At 43.6% G+C, this 18,238-nt stretch overlaps 1 protein-coding gene across 1 annotated transcript in view; it reads left to right on the top strand.

Moving 5' to 3' along the window:
* The window catches only part of Gldc (glycine decarboxylase), a 90,248-nt gene that overhangs the window by 31,779 nt on the left and 40,231 nt on the right, over positions 1 to 18,238 (top strand). Inside the window, exons 6-15 of the mRNA XM_048347063.1 lie at positions 52 to 199; positions 484 to 680; positions 2,141 to 2,237; positions 7,652 to 7,757; positions 8,553 to 8,692; positions 13,462 to 13,542; positions 14,978 to 15,075; positions 16,037 to 16,121; positions 16,285 to 16,326; positions 17,685 to 17,827. Of these exons, the coding sequence (XP_048203020.1) occupies positions 52 to 199; positions 484 to 680; positions 2,141 to 2,237; positions 7,652 to 7,757; positions 8,553 to 8,692; positions 13,462 to 13,542; positions 14,978 to 15,075; positions 16,037 to 16,121; positions 16,285 to 16,326; positions 17,685 to 17,827 (1,137 nt within the window). The remainder of the gene's footprint in view (positions 1 to 51; positions 200 to 483; positions 681 to 2,140; positions 2,238 to 7,651; positions 7,758 to 8,552; positions 8,693 to 13,461; positions 13,543 to 14,977; positions 15,076 to 16,036; positions 16,122 to 16,284; positions 16,327 to 17,684; positions 17,828 to 18,238) is intronic.

Below are 18,238 nucleotides of genomic sequence, written 5' to 3'. Positions count from 1 at the left end.
GGTTTTTACCTATATACAGTGAAGTGTGTTTGTTTTTTGCTCTCTTTCTAGATATAGGGGAGTGCTTGTTGAGCTGAAGTTACCCCATGAAATGGACTTTAGTGGAAAGGATGTGAGTGGAGTGTTATTCCAGTACCCCGACACAGAAGGGAAAGTGGAAGACTTCACAGAACTGGTGGAAAGAGCGCATGAATCTGGGGTAGGCAAACTCCTTTAGTGGGGACTTAGGGTGGTCTATCGCAGTTTTTATCTGTCTTTGGGTGTATCTTCATTTACCATGACCACATGGAATGGTAAAACTAACCTCCCCATTCCTTTCTCTTAGTTTATTTCGCCACTGATTTCCAGTCCATGTGAAAGGAGCATACGGAGTTTCCTGAATGTGAACTCTGCCAGTCTGCCTGTCGTTAAGATTATTCTCTGTGCATTCTCTATCTCTCTGCAGATGTCACCCTTCGACCCCTTCTCTCATTTCCTTTTTAGAGCCTGATCTGCTGTGCTACTGACCTTTTAGCTCTGTGCATCTTGAAGCCTCCTGGAGAATTTGGGGTAGACATTGCCTTGGGCAGCTCGCAGCGGTTTGGAGTGCCACTGGGCTATGGGGGACCGCATGCAGCCTTCTTTGCTGTCCGAGAAAGCTTGGTGAGGATGATGCCTGGAAGGATGGTGGGGGTTACCAGGTAACACAGCTCCTGTCTCCTCTCTTTTATTATGGTTATGATCTTGCTGGCCGCTTTTACTGATCATGGCTATTGATTTATGGATTTAATTGGTCTCACTGGGTCAATTAAGGAAAAGGACAACACAGATGAAGAACAATATCTGGGGTATGAACTAGTACTCCTCAGGTACTGCCAATCATCTGTACATTCAGTACATATTTGAAAATGAGTGTGTATAATTTACAATTTATATTAGTATGCTACTTATGAAAGAGTATTTATTTTCATTGATGGAAACCTTGAGAGATGCAATGTTTTATCTGTTCTGTGTGTCTAGCCAGTTTCTTCAAATATATTATTGCACCAAATGCTTATATCAAGACAAATGCAGTGAGAAATTACAAGGCACTCATGGAGTGGATTTACATTATTGCCTAGAGGCTCCTACCAGTTCACTATTCAAGTAATTTCCCAACACACTTTCTTGAGTGCTCCTCATTGATTAAGCTTCACAGGTTAAAAATTTAGAAGAATGTCAAGGTTATTATTGTGGAAATTTAGTATTATCTTTTTGTAAAAAAAAAATGGACTCTGAACATCAGTGAATAGTTTGAACCAATAAATGATGTAAGGGTGAGGTAAAGTTTTGAAACTCTCAATTTGTGACATAATAGCTTCTCAGTAGGAAAATAACCCCAGGCCTCTTGCGTGTTGGGCAACTGCTGTACCATTTAGCTACATCACCAGTTGTAAGCTGAGGGCTTCACTTTGTCAATTACTCTTCACTGGATTTTATACTGAACTTCTTACCTTTTTGGGAAAAAAAAGAGTCCCATAAGTTAATAAAAAATTAAGAGAGTCTTTTTTTTTTTTTTTTTGGTCATATGGTTTGAACTCAGGGCCTGGGTGCTGTCCCTGAGCTCTTCATCTCAAGCCTAGTGCTCTATCACTTGAGCCACAGTGCCACTTCTAGTTTTCTGGTGGTTAATTGGAAATAAGGGTCGCATGGACTTTTCTTCCCAGGCTGCCTTTGAACTGCAATCTTCAGATCTCAGCCTTCTGAGTAGCCAGGATTACAGGCATGAGCTATCAGTACCTGAGTGACTGAATTATATTAATTATGAATTATATTAAACAGTTAGAGAAAAGTGGTAAGACTATTAGCATCCATTTTTCTTTTTGTAATGGCCATTTAGTTTCTTTATTTCTGGTTCAGAAACTATTTTCTCAGGGATTTATTTCCCTTTGCCAAGAAGGTCAAGGTGAATTTTAATCTGTTAGGTTGGTTTATTTCTAGGACATCCTTCACTATCTCAGTGCTTTGAAGATGATTTGGGAACTATTACTTTATAAATTTACCTCCTAGTAACTTTGCTGAGCTCACTTAAGCTGGGAAGGAAAGAAGCTTGTTCATTTGTGGCAACTCCTGGTGCTGGGATTATATGTGCTGACTGGATGTAATTATTGTCTTGGTCCAGAGATGCCACTGGGAAAGAAGTATATCGACTTGCTCTTCAAACGAGGGAGCAACACATTCGAAGAGACAAAGCCACCAGCAACATCTGTACAGCTCAGGTAAATCACATCTGACCCAGTGGTTCACAGAACTGAGTTAATCACTCATTCCCCCCTTTGATGATACGCTGAGCAATGTGCACAGAAGAAATGACATGGTCTTAGTAGTAAGAAAAGAGTATGGTCTTTGTAATATGGAGGCCAGATCTGGCCAGCGCCATCATTGGCTGTTGAGGGGTGTCCAATTGACTCCGTTTCAGTTAAAAAGAGCAGAAGCTGACTCCATCTTCACTAAGCTCTCCCATGCCTCTGAGCCTCAGGGCTGGGAGTGTGCCCTGTCTGCTCAGAATCCTGGGAAGTTCCCCTTTGCTGTGATAAGATTGTGTAAACTGTTTGACCACCTGAGTAGTAGAATGTTCAAGGTTAAACCTGTGCCCTCCCATGAGTAGGCGTATCCGCCTTCATCATGTGAGCCCCGCCAAATCCGTGAGCCAAGTCTAACTAAAATAATAGGTTGGGCTGGGAATATGGCCTAGTGGCAAGAGTGCTTGCCTCGTATATACGTGAAGCTATAGGTTGAATTCCTCAGCACCACATATATAGAAAAGGCCGGAAGTGGCACTGTGGCTCACATGGTAGACTGCTAGCCTTGAGTAAAAAGAAGCCAGGGACAGTGCTTAGGCCCTGAGTTCAAGCCCCAGGACTGGCAAAACAACAACAACAAAAACAACAACAATAAAATGATAGGTTACTTCAATCAGTTGCTATGAGGCAGATTGTAACTCCATTGGCCACCTGCGTGTGACCTGGCATGCTCTGTAAGTGTTGTAACCTCATTGGCCACCTGCGTGTGGCAGTCTTGACCATGTGGTGTTTGCCTTTATAGCCTGACCCCAAGTGTGGCCCGGGGCTCGCGGTCCCAGTCCTGAGTCTGGGCTGCGACCCTGGCCAGTCAGTATACTTTTTACTTCTCCAATAAATCCATCTTTTTGCTTGAGACTGTCTCTGAGTGGTAGACTCCTGGAGGGATGGGGGATCCCCCCACCCTTGGACCCCATTACATTGTGGTTCCCTCTTTTGGGGGGGCCCATTAGTCTTAGAACCAAAATATATTGTGTACTACTAATCTACTGTGTACTAATCTACTGCTACACGTGTGTGGTAGCTGTTTAACTTTTTAATGAACTTCCAGATCATTTTCAAGAATAGCCATTCCATTTTACTAGGCAGGTACTCGACCACTTGCCCTGTGCTCCCAGTCCACCATTTTCCATATCTAGTACCAGTGTATGTGTAAGAGAATGTGAGTACTGTGTTTCCTTCAGTTCATAGCCGTGAGGAATTTGGGGAAGGGAAAGGGAAGGGGAAAAGGAAAGGGAAAGGGAGATGATTAAGTGATGTCTGCAGCAAGATAGTTCTTAGATATGGCTGTCAGGGGAATAGTGAGTGTTCTTTTAAGTCATTTTCCATCAGTATGGGTTCTGGTTGTTCACATTTCACCATTAGTTTCCTCTGGTTTTAAATTTTTGGTCATAGTCATACTAGTGTGAATATTTCATTGTGGTTGTAATTTTCATCTCTAAAAAATAATCATTTAAGACTTTTTTTGTTATGTGTTCTTTCTTTGAGAGATTTTAGTTTCTATTTTTACCTGATTTGTCAAAAAAGTTGAAATTTCTTGGTCTTTATTTCTTTGACCCTTGGATATTCTAATGCCTTGTGAAGGTTTTAATTTCTTCTTCTTCCCCCAACCCCAATCTTTTCTTATCTTCTTTTTTTCCTAGCACAGATTTGTTTTACTATAACAAAGTATGGAGAAACAGAAAAAGAAACATTTCCAGTTCCCCATGCAGGAAATGGGAGCTAAAGACTCAAAATGGCAGCTGTCACTTGCTGCCTTGGTTTTTTCTGAGTAGGGAAAATCCATGTGGTCTGGTGGCCCTTTTATAACCCCCAAACCTTAGAGGGAAGTTCTGGGTGGGCTGCTCAGCCCTTTTTTACTTAACTTGCCTTTGTTCTTCTTTTTTTTTTTTTTTTTGCCAGTCATGGGCCTTGGACTCAGGCTAGCACTCTACCACTTGAGCCACAGCACCACCTGTGGCCATTTTATATATATATGGTGCTGGGGAATCGATCCTAGAGCTTCATGTATGTGAGGCAAGCACTCTTGCCACTAGGCCATATTCCCAGCCCTTGCCTTTTGTTCTTTTTATCTTTAATCATCCATGAAATGTTCCAAGATTTTTACCATTTCAATGGAGAAGGTAGTTTTAGATAACACCTCCTAGATCACCTTATCTTATAGTTTGCCATTTAAAAAGAGATATAGTGGGTGGAAACTTTATCTGGTTTTTTCTTTTTTTCAGTTTATTTCCTAGTTTTACTTTTTGTTTGTTTGTTTGTTGCCAGTCCTGGAGCTTAGACTCAGGTCCTGAGCACTGTCCTTGTCTTCTTTTTGCTCTAGGCTAGTTCTTTACCACTTGCCACAGTGCTTTTTCTGTTTTTGTGGTACAGAGCAATCAAATGAAGGGCTTCATGCATGCAAGGCGAGCACTCTACATTTAAGCCATGTTCGCAGCTAGTTTTACTTTTTGTATCTGAATCTTTTGATAGTTACTAAAAATAGTAAAATTTCCCTGCTCCACCTTATCTATTCTTCTTGTCTCCCCTAAACACCTTTGGCTCCTTTCAATTTTAAAAGGAGTACAGTGGTAGTCTGGTGCCAGGGGCTCATGTCTGTAATCCTAGCTACTCAGAAGGCTGAGATCTGAGGACCCCAGTTTGAAGCCAGCCCCGGTACGAAAGTGAGACCTTGTCTCCAAGTAACTACTCTAAAGCTGGAAAAGGTTAAAGCTGTTTAAGTGGTAGGGTTGTTCGGTGAGAAAATGGAGAAGCCACTTTTTTGGGGAGTGTGGGTCAGTTGTGGGGCTTGAACTTTGGGCCTGGGCGCCATCTTTGACCTCTGTCCTTGGCTTCTTTTTTTTTTTTTTTTGGCCAGTCCTGGGCCTTGGCCTCAGGGCCTGAGCACTGTCCCTGGCTTCTTCCCGCTCAAGGCTAGCACTCTGCCACTTGAGCCACAGCGCCGCTTCTGGCCGTTTTCTGTATATGTGGTGCTGGGGAATCGAACCTAGGGCCTCGTGTATCCGAGGCAGGCACTCTTGCCACTAGGCTATATCCCCACCTTGGCTTCTTTTTGTTCAAGGCTAGCTCTCTATCACTTTGTGCCACAGTGCCACTTTTGGTTTTCGGGTGGTTAATCGGAGATAAGAGTCTCGTGGACTTTCCTGCCCGGGCTATCTTTGAACTGTGACCCTCAGATCTCAGTCTCCTGAGTAGCTAGGATTACAAGTATGAACCACCAGTGCCTGGCAAAAACCACATTTTGAAAGATCAAATCGGGAGTCTATTAAAAGTCTAGCAATTGCATGGTGGATTCCTGTCTCAAAGATCACCAGCCATCAAACACACTTAACATGGTCAGAAAACTGAGCCATGAAGGCAACAGAGGATAGAACAAAAACAATACCAACAAACCAATTCATCTCCAATGGAGAGCTGAAGTGGGATGCCATGGTGACCATAGAAGAGTCAGGAGACAGGACAGGACAGGAACATGGAGACACATGGCATGCCATAATGGTGTCTGAGCTGGTCTGGGCCTAAATAGGGTCAGGTCAAGGGGCAGGGTCACAGGAAACTGCAGCCCTAGGCACTGGACTGACAGATTTAGTAACTTAACATCCAAATGCCCGCCCCTACCTCTGGGGCTTCAGGCATGCCCATTACATGGGAGGTGGGGCCTTCACCTTCCCCCACCATGAAGCCAAGATGCCAGACCCTACTATTGTGGTCAAGATGACTCCAGCCAGACCCAATCTCCCTACATCAGTAGAGTGGTAGCCAATCTTTCCTGTCAAAGGAAAATACCTCTGTCTTGCATATTATTGTGGTCAAGATGACTCCAGCCAGACCCAATCTCCCTACATCAGTAGAGTGGTAGCCAATCTTTCCTGTCAAAGGAAAATACCTCTGTCTTGCATATTAATATTTTTGGTATTGATATTTCCTGGAATTATTTGCTTTTATTCACTATTATCTGTACTGTTGGTGACTAGCAGCGATTGAGGAATGTGAATCTTGGTTCAAAGGAGTTAAAAGATGAATTGTAATTACCAGGTGTGCTTCTTCTGACCAACAAGCCAAGTTAGGGAGATAAATCTTTATCAAAGGACTTCAGAGAACAAAACTGTAACTGCCATGTATGCTGCTTGTTAGAAGGAAATCTTTTTCTTTCTCCAGTGCTGGGGATTAAACCCAGGCCTAGTGTGTGCAAAGCACACTGTACCACTAAACTACACTCCCAGCTACATTCATCCTGTCTGAAATTCAGCCTGTCTTGTTTTATTTAAGGTGTTAAGTTAGATGAAGTGTATTCCCTGAGTTTTTTTTTTTTTTTTTTTTTTGTTGTTGTTGTTGTTTTTGCCAGTTTTGGGCCTTGGACTAAGGGCCTGAGCACTATCTTTGGTTTCTTTTTGCTCAAGGCTAGCACTCTGCCACTTGAGCCACAGCGCTACTTCTGGCCATTTTCAATATATGTGGTGCTGGGGAATTGAACCCAGGGGCTTCATGTATACGAGGCAAGCACTTTTGCCACTAGGCCATATTCCCAGCCCTCCCCTGAGTTTTTGAGTATTTGGAAGTTGCTTGCTGCTTTCATTCTTCTCACTTTTCACCCTCACATCTATTGCTCTATCATTTTGAATGTTGAATGCTGCCTTTTTTTTTTTTTTTTTTTTTTTTTGCCAGTCCTGGGCCTTGGACTCAGGGCCTGAGCACCGTCCCTGGCTTCTTTTTGCTCAAGGCTAGCTACTCTGCCACTTGAGCCACAGCGCCACTTCCGGCCATTTTCTATATATATGGTGCTAGGGCTTCATGTATACGAGGCAAGCACTCTTGCCATATTCTCAGCCCCAATACTGCCTTTTGATTTCTGAAGCAGACTATTCTTCCCCATGATAGATATGATTGTTGTGTCATCTAGCCCTCCCCTTAGTGGGTAAATTTGAAGATAGACATGCACTTTTAAAAATGGTTCCCAGCTAGGACAGAGAAGGCAAAAAATTGGTTCAATTTGTTTTGTTCCTGTTTTAGTTTTGGCATCTCAAAACCTATGATTTCTCCCTGCCACCATTTTTGGGGGAGGGGCTGGTTGTGGGGCTTGAACAGGGCTTAGGCACTGTATGCTCAATCAAGGCTAGTGCTCTGCCACTTTGAGCCGCAGCACCAACTTCCAATTTTCTGGTGGTTAATTGGGGTAAGAATCTCACAGACTTTCCTGCCCCAGTTGACTTCTAACTGCAGTCCTCAGATCTCAGCCTCCTGAGTAGCTAGGATTACAGGAATGAGCCATCACCAGGGCCTGGCCCAATTTTTTGTTTAACCACATTCTTGCACCTGATTCTTTGCTCTTTTAGGCCCTCTTGGCAAATATGGCTGCCATGTTTGCCATCTACCATGGATCCCACGGGCTGGAGCATATTGCTAGAAGGGTACACAATGCCACTTTGATTTTGTCTGAAGGTGAGTCTGATATCTTTTTTTGGCATAAGAAGGCTGATAAATTTGATGCAGTTGAAAATTTGGGACATATCCAATTTTGAATGCAAAATTAAAAGTCAGATGAGAAACTGGGAAAATATTTTTATTATCTATGATAGACTGAATATTAATCTTAGGCTATATAGGATTCTGATTCTCTTCTCCCTCTTTAAAGAACAAAAAGAATGAATGCTGTGATGGAAAAATGAACACAGAACATTTAGTGTGATTTAGAGAAAGAAAAATACAAGCAGAGCTCTGGTGGCTTACACCTGTAAACCTAGCTATGTGGGAGGCTGAGATCTGAGGATCACAGTGTGAAGCCAGCCAGAACAGGAAAGCCCATGACATCCTTTCTAATTAAGCACCAAAAAAGTAAGAAGTGGAGCTGTAGCTCCAGTGAGTTAATTGGAGATGAGTCTCATGAACTTCCCTGCCCAGGCTGGCTTTGAACCACAATCCTCAAATGCCAGCCTCCTGACTACCTAGGATTACAGGTATGAGCCACCAGCATCTAGCTATTTGATTAATCTTTTCTTTTCTGAACTTCAAAAGCTTGTACAAGCAGGTTATAATTTAACATCTAAGTGTCCAGTACTTCTTGGTCAAAGTCATCCCTTCTGTCATGTATTTAATTTATTTTTAAAGTTGCCACCGGAACACTGGCCAGGATCAGGAACCACATATAGTAGAAGTTGTGTCTTTATTTCTCTGAAATGTCAGTAGCTATGAAGCCAGTGCCCTGCTTAAGGCTGGTGGTTCTCCTGTCTTCTACAGGTCTCAAGCGAGCAGGGCATCAACTCCAGCATAGTTTATTTTTTGACACCCTGAAGGTTCAGTGTGGCTGCTCAGTGAAAGAAGTCTTGGCTAGGGCAGCTCAGCGGCAAATCAATTTTCGGTTGTTTGAAGATGGTACAGTAAGTCCAGCTTTCAGTATCTTTGCCAATTATACTTTCATGTGTTCTCTTCATAATATCTTGGCTACTTAGATTTTTTTGTATTTGATCACAGTCTTAATTTCTTTATAAGCAGTTTTCATGTCTGATTTATTTTCAACTCCCTCAAGACTATGTGTTTTCACAAAATCCTAAGACTGTTCGAGATAATAATACAAGTGGTAAGTGATATAATGAAGTAAGCACAGGACAGAACAAGTTCAACCTACGCTGTTCCAGTGGACATGTATTACTGTCACTACAGATGCCTAAGCCATGCGAAGTCTGATCTGGCCTAGCTACTTTCCCTTAAGGGTCAACTTGGACATAATGCTAACTCTGATGTCTTGGAATGACTGATAATTTTTAACTGAAAAAGTGTTATTATAAAGGTGATAAACAGTGGAGCATGTAACTATAGTTATGTAAGTTGGGTAATGGAGCTTAGTTTTTTTTTTAATATTTTTTTTATTATTAATTGAACATAAATTTTTTTACAAGGTGTTGTGCAAAGAGGGTGCGGTTACATAGTAGGGGAGTGTGTACATTTCTTGTGATATCTTACAACCTGTTTTTCCATCCCTTGTCTAGGTCAGGTATACCCATATGCAATATACAATGTATCAAGCACATATACAGTGTTCATAGACTTGGTCTCTACTGTCTCTCCGTCTCCCTTTGTTAACAGTCATATATCAGGGAGATCATGCCCCTTTGTTTTCTGTGTTCTAGGCTTGTCTCACTCAACATTATTTGTTCAAGTTCTGACCATTTCCCTGCGAATAACAATATTTCACCATTCCTAATCGCTTTGTAGTATTCCATTGTGTATAAGTACCATATTTTTTGGATCCATTCGTCTGTGGAGGGGCATCTGGGTCCTGCCTTAGCTGTGTCCCATAGGTTTCTTTGTGATGTGTTTTCTTTGTCATTGTGGCTTATGAATTCGTTGATTTCATCTTTAATTTGGTCTGTGGCCCAATTGTTGGATAGCAGCATGGGGTTTAGCCTCCAAGAGTGTGTATAGTATCTGTGGTTTCCTTTGTTGTTGAGGGTTACCTTTAATCCACTGTGATCAGATATAATACATGGGATGACGTCAATACTTTTGTATTTGCTGAGGTTCTTTGTGTGGGCTATGACGTGGTCTATTTTGGAGTATGATCCATGGGCTGCTGAAAAGAAGGTGTATTGGGTCTCTGTAGGGTGAAAGGTTCTATATAGGTCTGTTAGATCCATTTGGGAAATGGTGTTATTTAGGTCCTCAGCTCCCTTACTAATCCTCTGAGTGTTGGATCTGTCTCTTGGAGAGAGAGGAGTATTAAAGTCACCCACTATGATTGTGTTTGCGTCTATCTTGCTCTGTAATTCTGTGAGAATTTGCTTGACATATATCGGGCCTCTTTTGTTCAGTGAGTATACATTTATCACCGTGATGTCTTGATTCTGGATTTTTCCTTGTATTAATATGTAGTGTCCTTTGTCTTTTTGAGTGGACTTTAAAGAGAGGTCCAGCTTGTCTGAGATCAGAATGGCTACACCTGCCGTTTTGGTGGGTGCATTTGCTTGGTAGATCTTGCTCCATCCTTTCATTTGAAGCCTGTTTTTGTCCCTTGCTGTAAGGTGGGTCTCTTGTAGACAGCAGATGTCAACTTTTTGTTTGCGAATCCATTCTGCCAGTCTGCTCCTCTTAATCGGGGAGTTTAAACCATTTATATTTAAAGAGATCAAGGATAAGGGTGTTTTTTCTCCTTCCATTTTCTTGTTGGGCTGTTTTTTCCTCTTTTTTTTTTTTCTTCTTGTCTTTAGTGAGCTGGTCTTTCTGCTGGACTTTGGCTATTGAAGTTTCTTTCTGATTCTGTCTGTGTGTCTTTTACGATCTCTGTTGGGTGGGGTTCCCCTCTTAATATTCGCTGTAGGGCTGGTTTTTTATTCACATACTCCTTTAGCTCCTCTTTGGTGTGGAAAGATCTGGTTCTCCCTTCGAATGTGAACTCCAATTTCGCTGGATATTTGATCCGAGGTTGTAAATTGTTATTCTGGAGTACTTGGATGGTGTTCTTCCACTCACTTCGAGCTTGGTAAGTTTGTGTGGATAAGTCGGATGTTATTCGAATCCTCTTCCCATTGAAAAAAGTTTCCTTCTTCGCTTTGGCTGAATTCAGAATTTGCTCTTTAATCTTGAGGTCTGTGGTCTTGAATATTATGTGCCTTGGGGTGGTTTTCCTGGGGTCTGGCCTGCCAGGTGTCCTATAGGCTTCGGTTACCTGGATGGGGTCCCCTGTGAGATTGGGGAAGTTTTCTGCAATAACTTTATTGAGAACATGATTAAGCCCTCTGTTCTGATATTCGGCTCCTTCTTCTATTCCAATTATGCGCAGATTATATCTCTTGTCTTTGTCCATTAGTTCCTGGATTAATCTTCCCTGAAGCTTCACCTTTTCTTGGAGTGTGGTCATTTTCTGGTTGTTGTCAGCTGCTTCATCGTCCAGGCGAGAGATTCTGGATTCTATATGGTCCACTCTTTGTGTTATGGTTTCAATTGCGGAGTTTATGGATGTCAGAGAGCTATTCATGGTTGTCATATCAGCTCTGATCGTGGAAATTTCTTCCTTTAAAGAGTTGTATTTTAGGGCTGGGGATATAGCCTAGTGGCAAGAGTGCCTGCCTCGGATACACGAGGCCCTAGGTTCGATTCCCCAGCACCACATATACAGAAAACGGCCAGAAGCGGCGCTGTGGCTCAAGTGGCAGAGTGCTAGCCTTGAGCGGGAAGAAGCCAGGGACAGTGCTCAGGCCCTGAGTCCAATGCCCAGGACTGGCCAAAAAAAAAAAAAAAGAGTTGTATTTTAAATCTATTTTTTCATGCATTTCAATTCTCAGGATGTGGAGATTTTCTTTAAAGGCGGCTTGCATTGTATCCATTTTTGCTTCCATTTCTTTAAACGAGGCTTGCATTGTATCCATTTTTGCTTCCATTTCTTTCTTGGCTTCCTGGGTGTCCTTCCAGATTTCCGCTCTAAACTCCTGGAATTGTTTTCTGATTTCATTTCTGACGCTTTCGATCATTCCTGTTAACATGGCCTCATTTGCTTTTTTAGTCTCCATCTCCTCTTCATTCGTGCTGCTTTTTGGAGCTGGCGAGTTGGCTTGTCCTTTGATGAACTGAGTTATGTTTCTTTGTGATTTGCGCATCTGGAAATCTGGGTGGCTTCTCAGATTTGGTTTGTAGCTCTTTCCTCCCTCCTGTGTAGGCGTATCTATGGCAGCAGGTGCTGCCACTGTGGCCCCGCCCACCAGTGCAGGGTACACGCCTACCAGAGCGGGCGCTGTCGCCGGGGGCCCCCCGCCCTCCTGTGCGCTGTTGTCCACTACAACAGGCACTTTAGCGGGATATGCCTCCCAGAGCGAGTCCTGGGTTGTTGGGTTGTGCTTGCGCCCTCCCGCGAGTCCGTTGGGGGGGGGGGGCGGTATGTGTGGGGCCCAGTGGGATCGACTGTCCGGGTGTGGCTTGGCACCCTCAGACCTCACCTCCGCTGCGAGGTGGGGGGACCTGATCAGGCTCAGGTGACCCTGCTGGGCTGGAATTGCCCACCAGCGCCTGTGATTTTAGTTGTAAGAGTCCGCAAGGTCCAGGCGCCTCGGGCTTGCCCTGCCAGCCGTCCCCCGGCCCCTGTTGGGAAGGAGACGGGGCCAGTTCTGCCAGTTCAGGAACCTGTGGGGGCTGGGGGCTGTTCCGCTCTTCCCCTGCTAAACTGGCTTCCCAGCGCCTGATGGGAGCTTCCCGCCTGATTTGGGGGTTCTTTGTTCCCTCGGGAGTGGGGAGGGGGAGGGAGGGAGATCTAGCTTCTTTTCGGGCTTGGGTCTCCCGTTGGGGGAAGGGATTATGGGGGACTCACTTTTGCTGCTTTGTGTGTGTGTCCCGCGCAGCCGTTGGCCCTTTAGGGGTTGGTGAAGTGTCGTGGTGGCTTCCCCCGTTCCCTCTTTCTGCCGCGCTGGGTTCCCTTGTCTGAACCCGGTGTGGACCCGACCTTCTCGTCGCTGCCGGGGTGTGTCTTGGTCTGCACCCTGCCTTGTGTCCGTGGGGTCTCCCGCTATATGAATTTTGCGCTCCTGGCAGCCTGTCGCCGGGTTCCCCTTTCCCAGCCTGACCCTGTTTGGAGCTTAGTTTTTTAAATCACTGTTTATTTTTATCTTTTTCCTGTGTGGAAGCTTGAACTCAGGGCCTCACATTTGCTCAGCTTGTTTGCTTGCTGTTGCTCTACCACTTAAACGATGCCTCCAGCTAGCTTTTTTGCTAGTTAACTGGAAAAAGGAGTCTCATGAACTTTCCTGTGAACTGCAATCCTCCAGATTTCAGATTCCTGAGTACCTAGGATTATAGGCATGATCCATCATCTCCGGGCATGACTGAGAATTTTATCTAGCACTTTTCTCCCCTTTGGTTTCCCTGATGGCACTTCCACTTGAAGTAGGGACACCTGGTCTAAGTAATAGCTATAACCTTGTTCTCACCAGCCATCTTGGTGCCTAACTGGGAGATAGAGGCTGTCTGTCCACTCAGTTTCAAAGACCTAGAGGTGAGACAAGCCATGCTTTGAATTGCAGATGCCTCATTGAGTTGATAGAGCAAGGAGGATATGCTGGTGTATTCATGTTACAAGGTGATATTACATAGACCTGGTCTCCCTACTTCACACTGATCTTGGAGTTTAGAACTGATGCCATCCATTTTGTTTTTGTTTCTATAGCTTGGTATTTCCTTGGACGAAACAGTCAATGAGAAAGATCTAGATGATTTATTGTGGATCTTTGGTTGTGAGTCATCCGCAGTAAGTAAAATAGAGACACACATACCTTAAAATGACTATTGGAGATGGTATCAAAGATTGTTTTAACTCTTGTGGGCCTGAGTGTGAGGATTTAAGTTCAGGTATGACACAAGGCAGCCCCCAGTTCAAGTTATGCCAGTGATTGTCCCTTGCTCTTTCTAATGTTTAAAGATCACTGTTGTAGGGCCTCATCAAGGACCTGTTCAGAAGGATTATTAATAATGCTTAATTGAAATTACCCCTAATACAAGATTAATGGCATTGGCATCTTGGTTCAAATCAGTTCTGGGAAAGATACGATGCTCACTCATTTAATAAGTAATTATTGAGGGCGGGGAATATGGCCTAGTGGTAAAGTGCTTGCCTCATATACATGAAGCCCTGGGTTCAATTCCTCAGCACCACATGTATAGAAAAAAATCCAGAAGTGGCGCTGTGGCTCAAGAGGTAGAGTGCTAGCCTTAAGCAAAAAGAAGCCAGGGACAGTGCTCAGGCCCTGAGTCCACACCCCAGGACCAGTAACAAAAACAAAACAAAACAAACAAGTAATTATTGAGGACCTAATATATGCCGTGTACTATGTTAGGGCCTGAGGCTATAGAGGTGAATAAAACACACACACACACACACACACACACACACACACACACACACACACACCCCAGGGGTGCTCGACCAATTGTGTATGTATGCTGGCCCTGGGGCTTGAATTCAGGGCCCCTTTGGTCCCTGCTACTTCTTTTGCTCAAGGCTAACACTTAACATTTAGTCACAGTTCTACTTCTGGATTTTTCTTTTTCTTTTCTTTTCTTTTTTTTTCTTTTTAGCAGTTTATTGGAAATAAGAGTCTCACGGACTTTCCTGCTCAGGCTAGCTTCGAACTGAGATCCTAAAATCTCAGCCTTCTGAGTAGCTCGGATTATAGGTATGAGCTATCAGCATATATTTTTAATTAATGGAATCCGTTTTATCTATTTTCCTTTTGTTGCTTATATTCTTGATGGTTTTATTTTAAGACGTTAATGAAGCTTTTTTTTTCTTTTTCTTTTTTTTTTGGGGGGGGGGTAGAGGGGGTCTATTGTGGGCCTTGAACTCAGGGCCTGGGCACTGTCCCTGAGCTCCTGCTCAAGGCTAGCCCTCTACCACTTTGAACTACCGTGCCATTTCTGGTTTTTGAGTGCTTTATTGGAGATGAGAATCTCATAGAGTTTAACGCCCAGGCTGACTTCCAATCACAATCCTCAGATCTTAGCCTCCTGAGTAGCTAGGATTATGGGAATGAGCCACTGGTGCCTGGCAGAATTTTGTCTTTTAAATGAAGACTAATTCATTTTGCATGATTTGTGGCCTAGCTACCTAGCCTAGTTACACACTTTGGTCCTAGAGCTTCTAGATACAACTTTGGTTCTTGAGCTTCTGTGGTTTCTCCATGCAGGAACTGGTGGCTGAAAGCATGGGAGAAGAGAAAAGAGGTATTCTGGGGTCTGCATTCAAGAGAAGCAGCCCATTCCTCACACATCAGGTGTTCAACAGGTTTGTGTCACATTGATGACTTCCATATCTTTTGTCATGGCAATAAACTAGGGGTCTCCCTAGGGAGCTACTTCTTTTTTTTTCCAGTCCTGGGCCTTGGACTCAGGGCCTGAGCACTGTCCCTGGCTTCTTTTTGCTCAAGGCTAGCACTCTGCCACTTGAGTCACAGTGCCACTTCTGGCCATTTTCTGTATATGTGGTGCTGGGGAATCGAAGTATACGAGGCATGTGCTCTTGCCACTAGGCCATATCCCCAGCCCCGGGAGCTACTTCTTACAGCAACCATTATGTAGCTTAGATTATTGTAGATTAGCATGGCTCACTGATAAATCAATATGGTAAAGATCCCATTCCTGATAAAGCCAAGCATGTCTAGTTTCCTGATGGTCCTTTTTTGCTGGCACAGTCAGGTCATATAGAGGCTGAAGTTCCTCAAGAACCTGTATCCTCTTCTTCCCAACCTTCTTGTTGTTGTTGTTGTTCTTCTCCTCTTCCTCCTCCTCCTTCTCCTCCTCCTCTTCCTCCTTCTTTTTGGTCAGTTGTGGGACTTGAACTCAAAGTCTGGGTGCTGTCCCTGAGCTTCTGTATTCAAGGCTAGTGCTCTGCTGCTTTGAGCTACAGTTCCACTTCCAGTTTTCTGGTGGGTTAATTGGAGTTAAGAATCTCACGGCTTTTCCTGCCTGCTAGTTTCAAACCAAAATCCTCAGATCTCAGCCTCCTTACTAGCTAGGATTACAGATATGAGCCACTGGCACCCAGCTTCTAATGGCTTCTTTTTATCAGGCCTCCTCTGAGGTCTTTAGGGGTGTGGGCCCTTTCTTCAGATGTAGTCAACATGTTTGCCATGGTCAAAATTGCTCTGTATTTTGAAGATAGATTTCAGTGTGTCTTATCTTTCATGAGAAGGTGTGTGGTTCTTGTCTAATTTTATTGGCCCAAACTTTGTGTTTTATATCCACAGCTATCACTCAGAAACAAATATTGTCCGCTACATGAAGAAACTAGAAAACAAAGACATTTCCCTTGTTCACAGCATGATTCCACTGGTAGTTGTTTTTGCCTTTCTACCCCTTACCCCACTCAGACTCCTTTGAATTATATCTCATACACCACAAGAGGGGAGAGGAGTGCCTGTGTGGGGAGACGGTGGGGTTGATGGATGGACTAGGAAATCTCTAATGTGATCCATTTTGGATGTGCTTCCTAAAGGGATCCTGTACCATGAAGCTCAACAGCTCCTCTGAACTCACAGTAAGTAGTCACTTCTATGAAGAGGGCTCTTTCTGGGGGCAGCTTTCCAGTTGCTACAGAGAAGTTAACTAGGATTGTGACTTAATAAGTACTTAATAAGTGCTTTTTCTTAACCTGTTCCTCTTAACCTGTTCCTTTGTAGTTGTTAACTTCAGGTAGAATTAAAAATCATAAGCCTTATTTCTAGAAATGCATTCACTATCTCAGAAAGGTATAGATTTGAGATTTAAAATTTATTTCTTGAGCAATAGAAGAGTTATGTTATCTTCTGTGATGGTTAAGTATTTCTTCTAAGCTAAGATATTTCTAACAAAGTTAATCTCTCTCTCTCTCTCTCTCTCTCTCTCTCTCTCTCTCTCTCTCTCTCTCTCTCTCTCTCTCTCGTGCTGGTCCTGGGGCTTGAACTTGGGGCCAGGGTGCTGTCCATTAGGTTTTGTGCTCAGACTAGCACTCTACCACTTGAGACACAGCTTCACTTCTGACCTTTCTTTGATAGTTTATTGGAGATGAGTCTCACAGATTTTCCTGCCATGGCTGGCTTCGAACCATGATCCCCAGACCTCATCTTCCTGACTAGATAGTATTACAAGGGTGAGCCATGGATGCCCGCAACTTACTCTTTTTTATTCCTTAGGGAAAATGTGACAATTCACATGAGGCATGGGAAATCATCTTGTATTGCATAGGAAAGGTTTTTAAATTTACTTTTGTGCTTGTGGCTTGTTCTGCTTAATGAAGAGAGGGACTAGTCCATGTCCATGGAAGACTGAATAATTTTTAAGATAGAAGTCTGTTCAGGGGGCTGGGAATATGGCCTAGTGGTAGAGTGCTTGCCCCGTATACATGAAGCCCTGGGTTCAATTCCTCAGCACCACATAAATAGAAAAAGCCGGAAGTGTTGCTGTGGCTCAAGAGGTAGAGTGCTGGGCTGGGGATATGGCCTAGTGGCAAGAGTGCTCGCCTCATATACAGGAGGTCCTAGGTTCAATTCCCCAGTACCACATATGCAGAAAATGGCCAGAAGTGGCAGTGTGGCTCAAGTGACAGAGTGCTAGCCTTGAGCAAAAAGAAGCCAGGGACAGTGACAGTGCTCAGGCCCTGAGTTCAAGGCCCAGGACTGGCAAAAAAAAAAAAGAAGTCTGCTCAGGGATCTTTCTATTCCTGTTTATAAATTCTTGTGCAGTGCAGGTAGTGATAGCACCTTATAAGAGTGTGGAGAGAACTAAAAAATTGATGTACCCAGTGCCTTGAATGGTCCCAGCATATAGTTGGTGTTAGGGATTATTGTCATCGTCATCACTGACATTGTTATTACAGTATGTACACATGCACATTTTCCCTCCCCTCTTACTCTTCAGCCAATCACATGGAAAGAATTTGCAAACATTCACCCCTTCGTGCCTCTGGACCAAGCCCAGGGATACCAACAGCTTTTTCGAGAGCTTGAGAAAGATTTATGTGAACTCACAGGTTATGACCGAGTCTCTTTCCAGCCTAACAGGTAAGGGGATTTCTTTCCCTCTCTTTCTGTCTTTTTGAAAAATAAGAATAGTTGTATAACATCCACTCTAAAATGCAGAGGCTTAAAACAGCAATTATTTTGTATCCTTCTGTGAGTTGACTAGACACTAATTCACTGGGAGGGTGAGGCTTCATTTACATACCTGAGAAGCTATGTTTGTTGGCTGAAATGCAGTTGATGATACTGAGCAGGGCCATTTTTTCTGTATGGGAAGGGAACAGTAGATGGTCTGAAAGGTTGGAGAAATTTTTGGAAATGAACTTCAACAATGATATCACATAAGATTATGGGGCTGGGAATATGGCTTAGTGGCAAGAGTGCTTGCCTCATATACATCAAGCCCAGGGTTCGATTCCTCAGCACCACATATATAAAAAATGGCCAGAAGAG

This window comes from Perognathus longimembris, chromosome 1, assembly GCF_023159225.1.
Source record: "Perognathus longimembris pacificus isolate PPM17 chromosome 1, ASM2315922v1, whole genome shotgun sequence".
NCBI classification, from domain to species: domain Eukaryota; kingdom Metazoa; phylum Chordata; class Mammalia; order Rodentia; family Heteromyidae; genus Perognathus; species Perognathus longimembris.
This window is presented reverse-complemented; position numbering and strand designations above follow the sequence as displayed.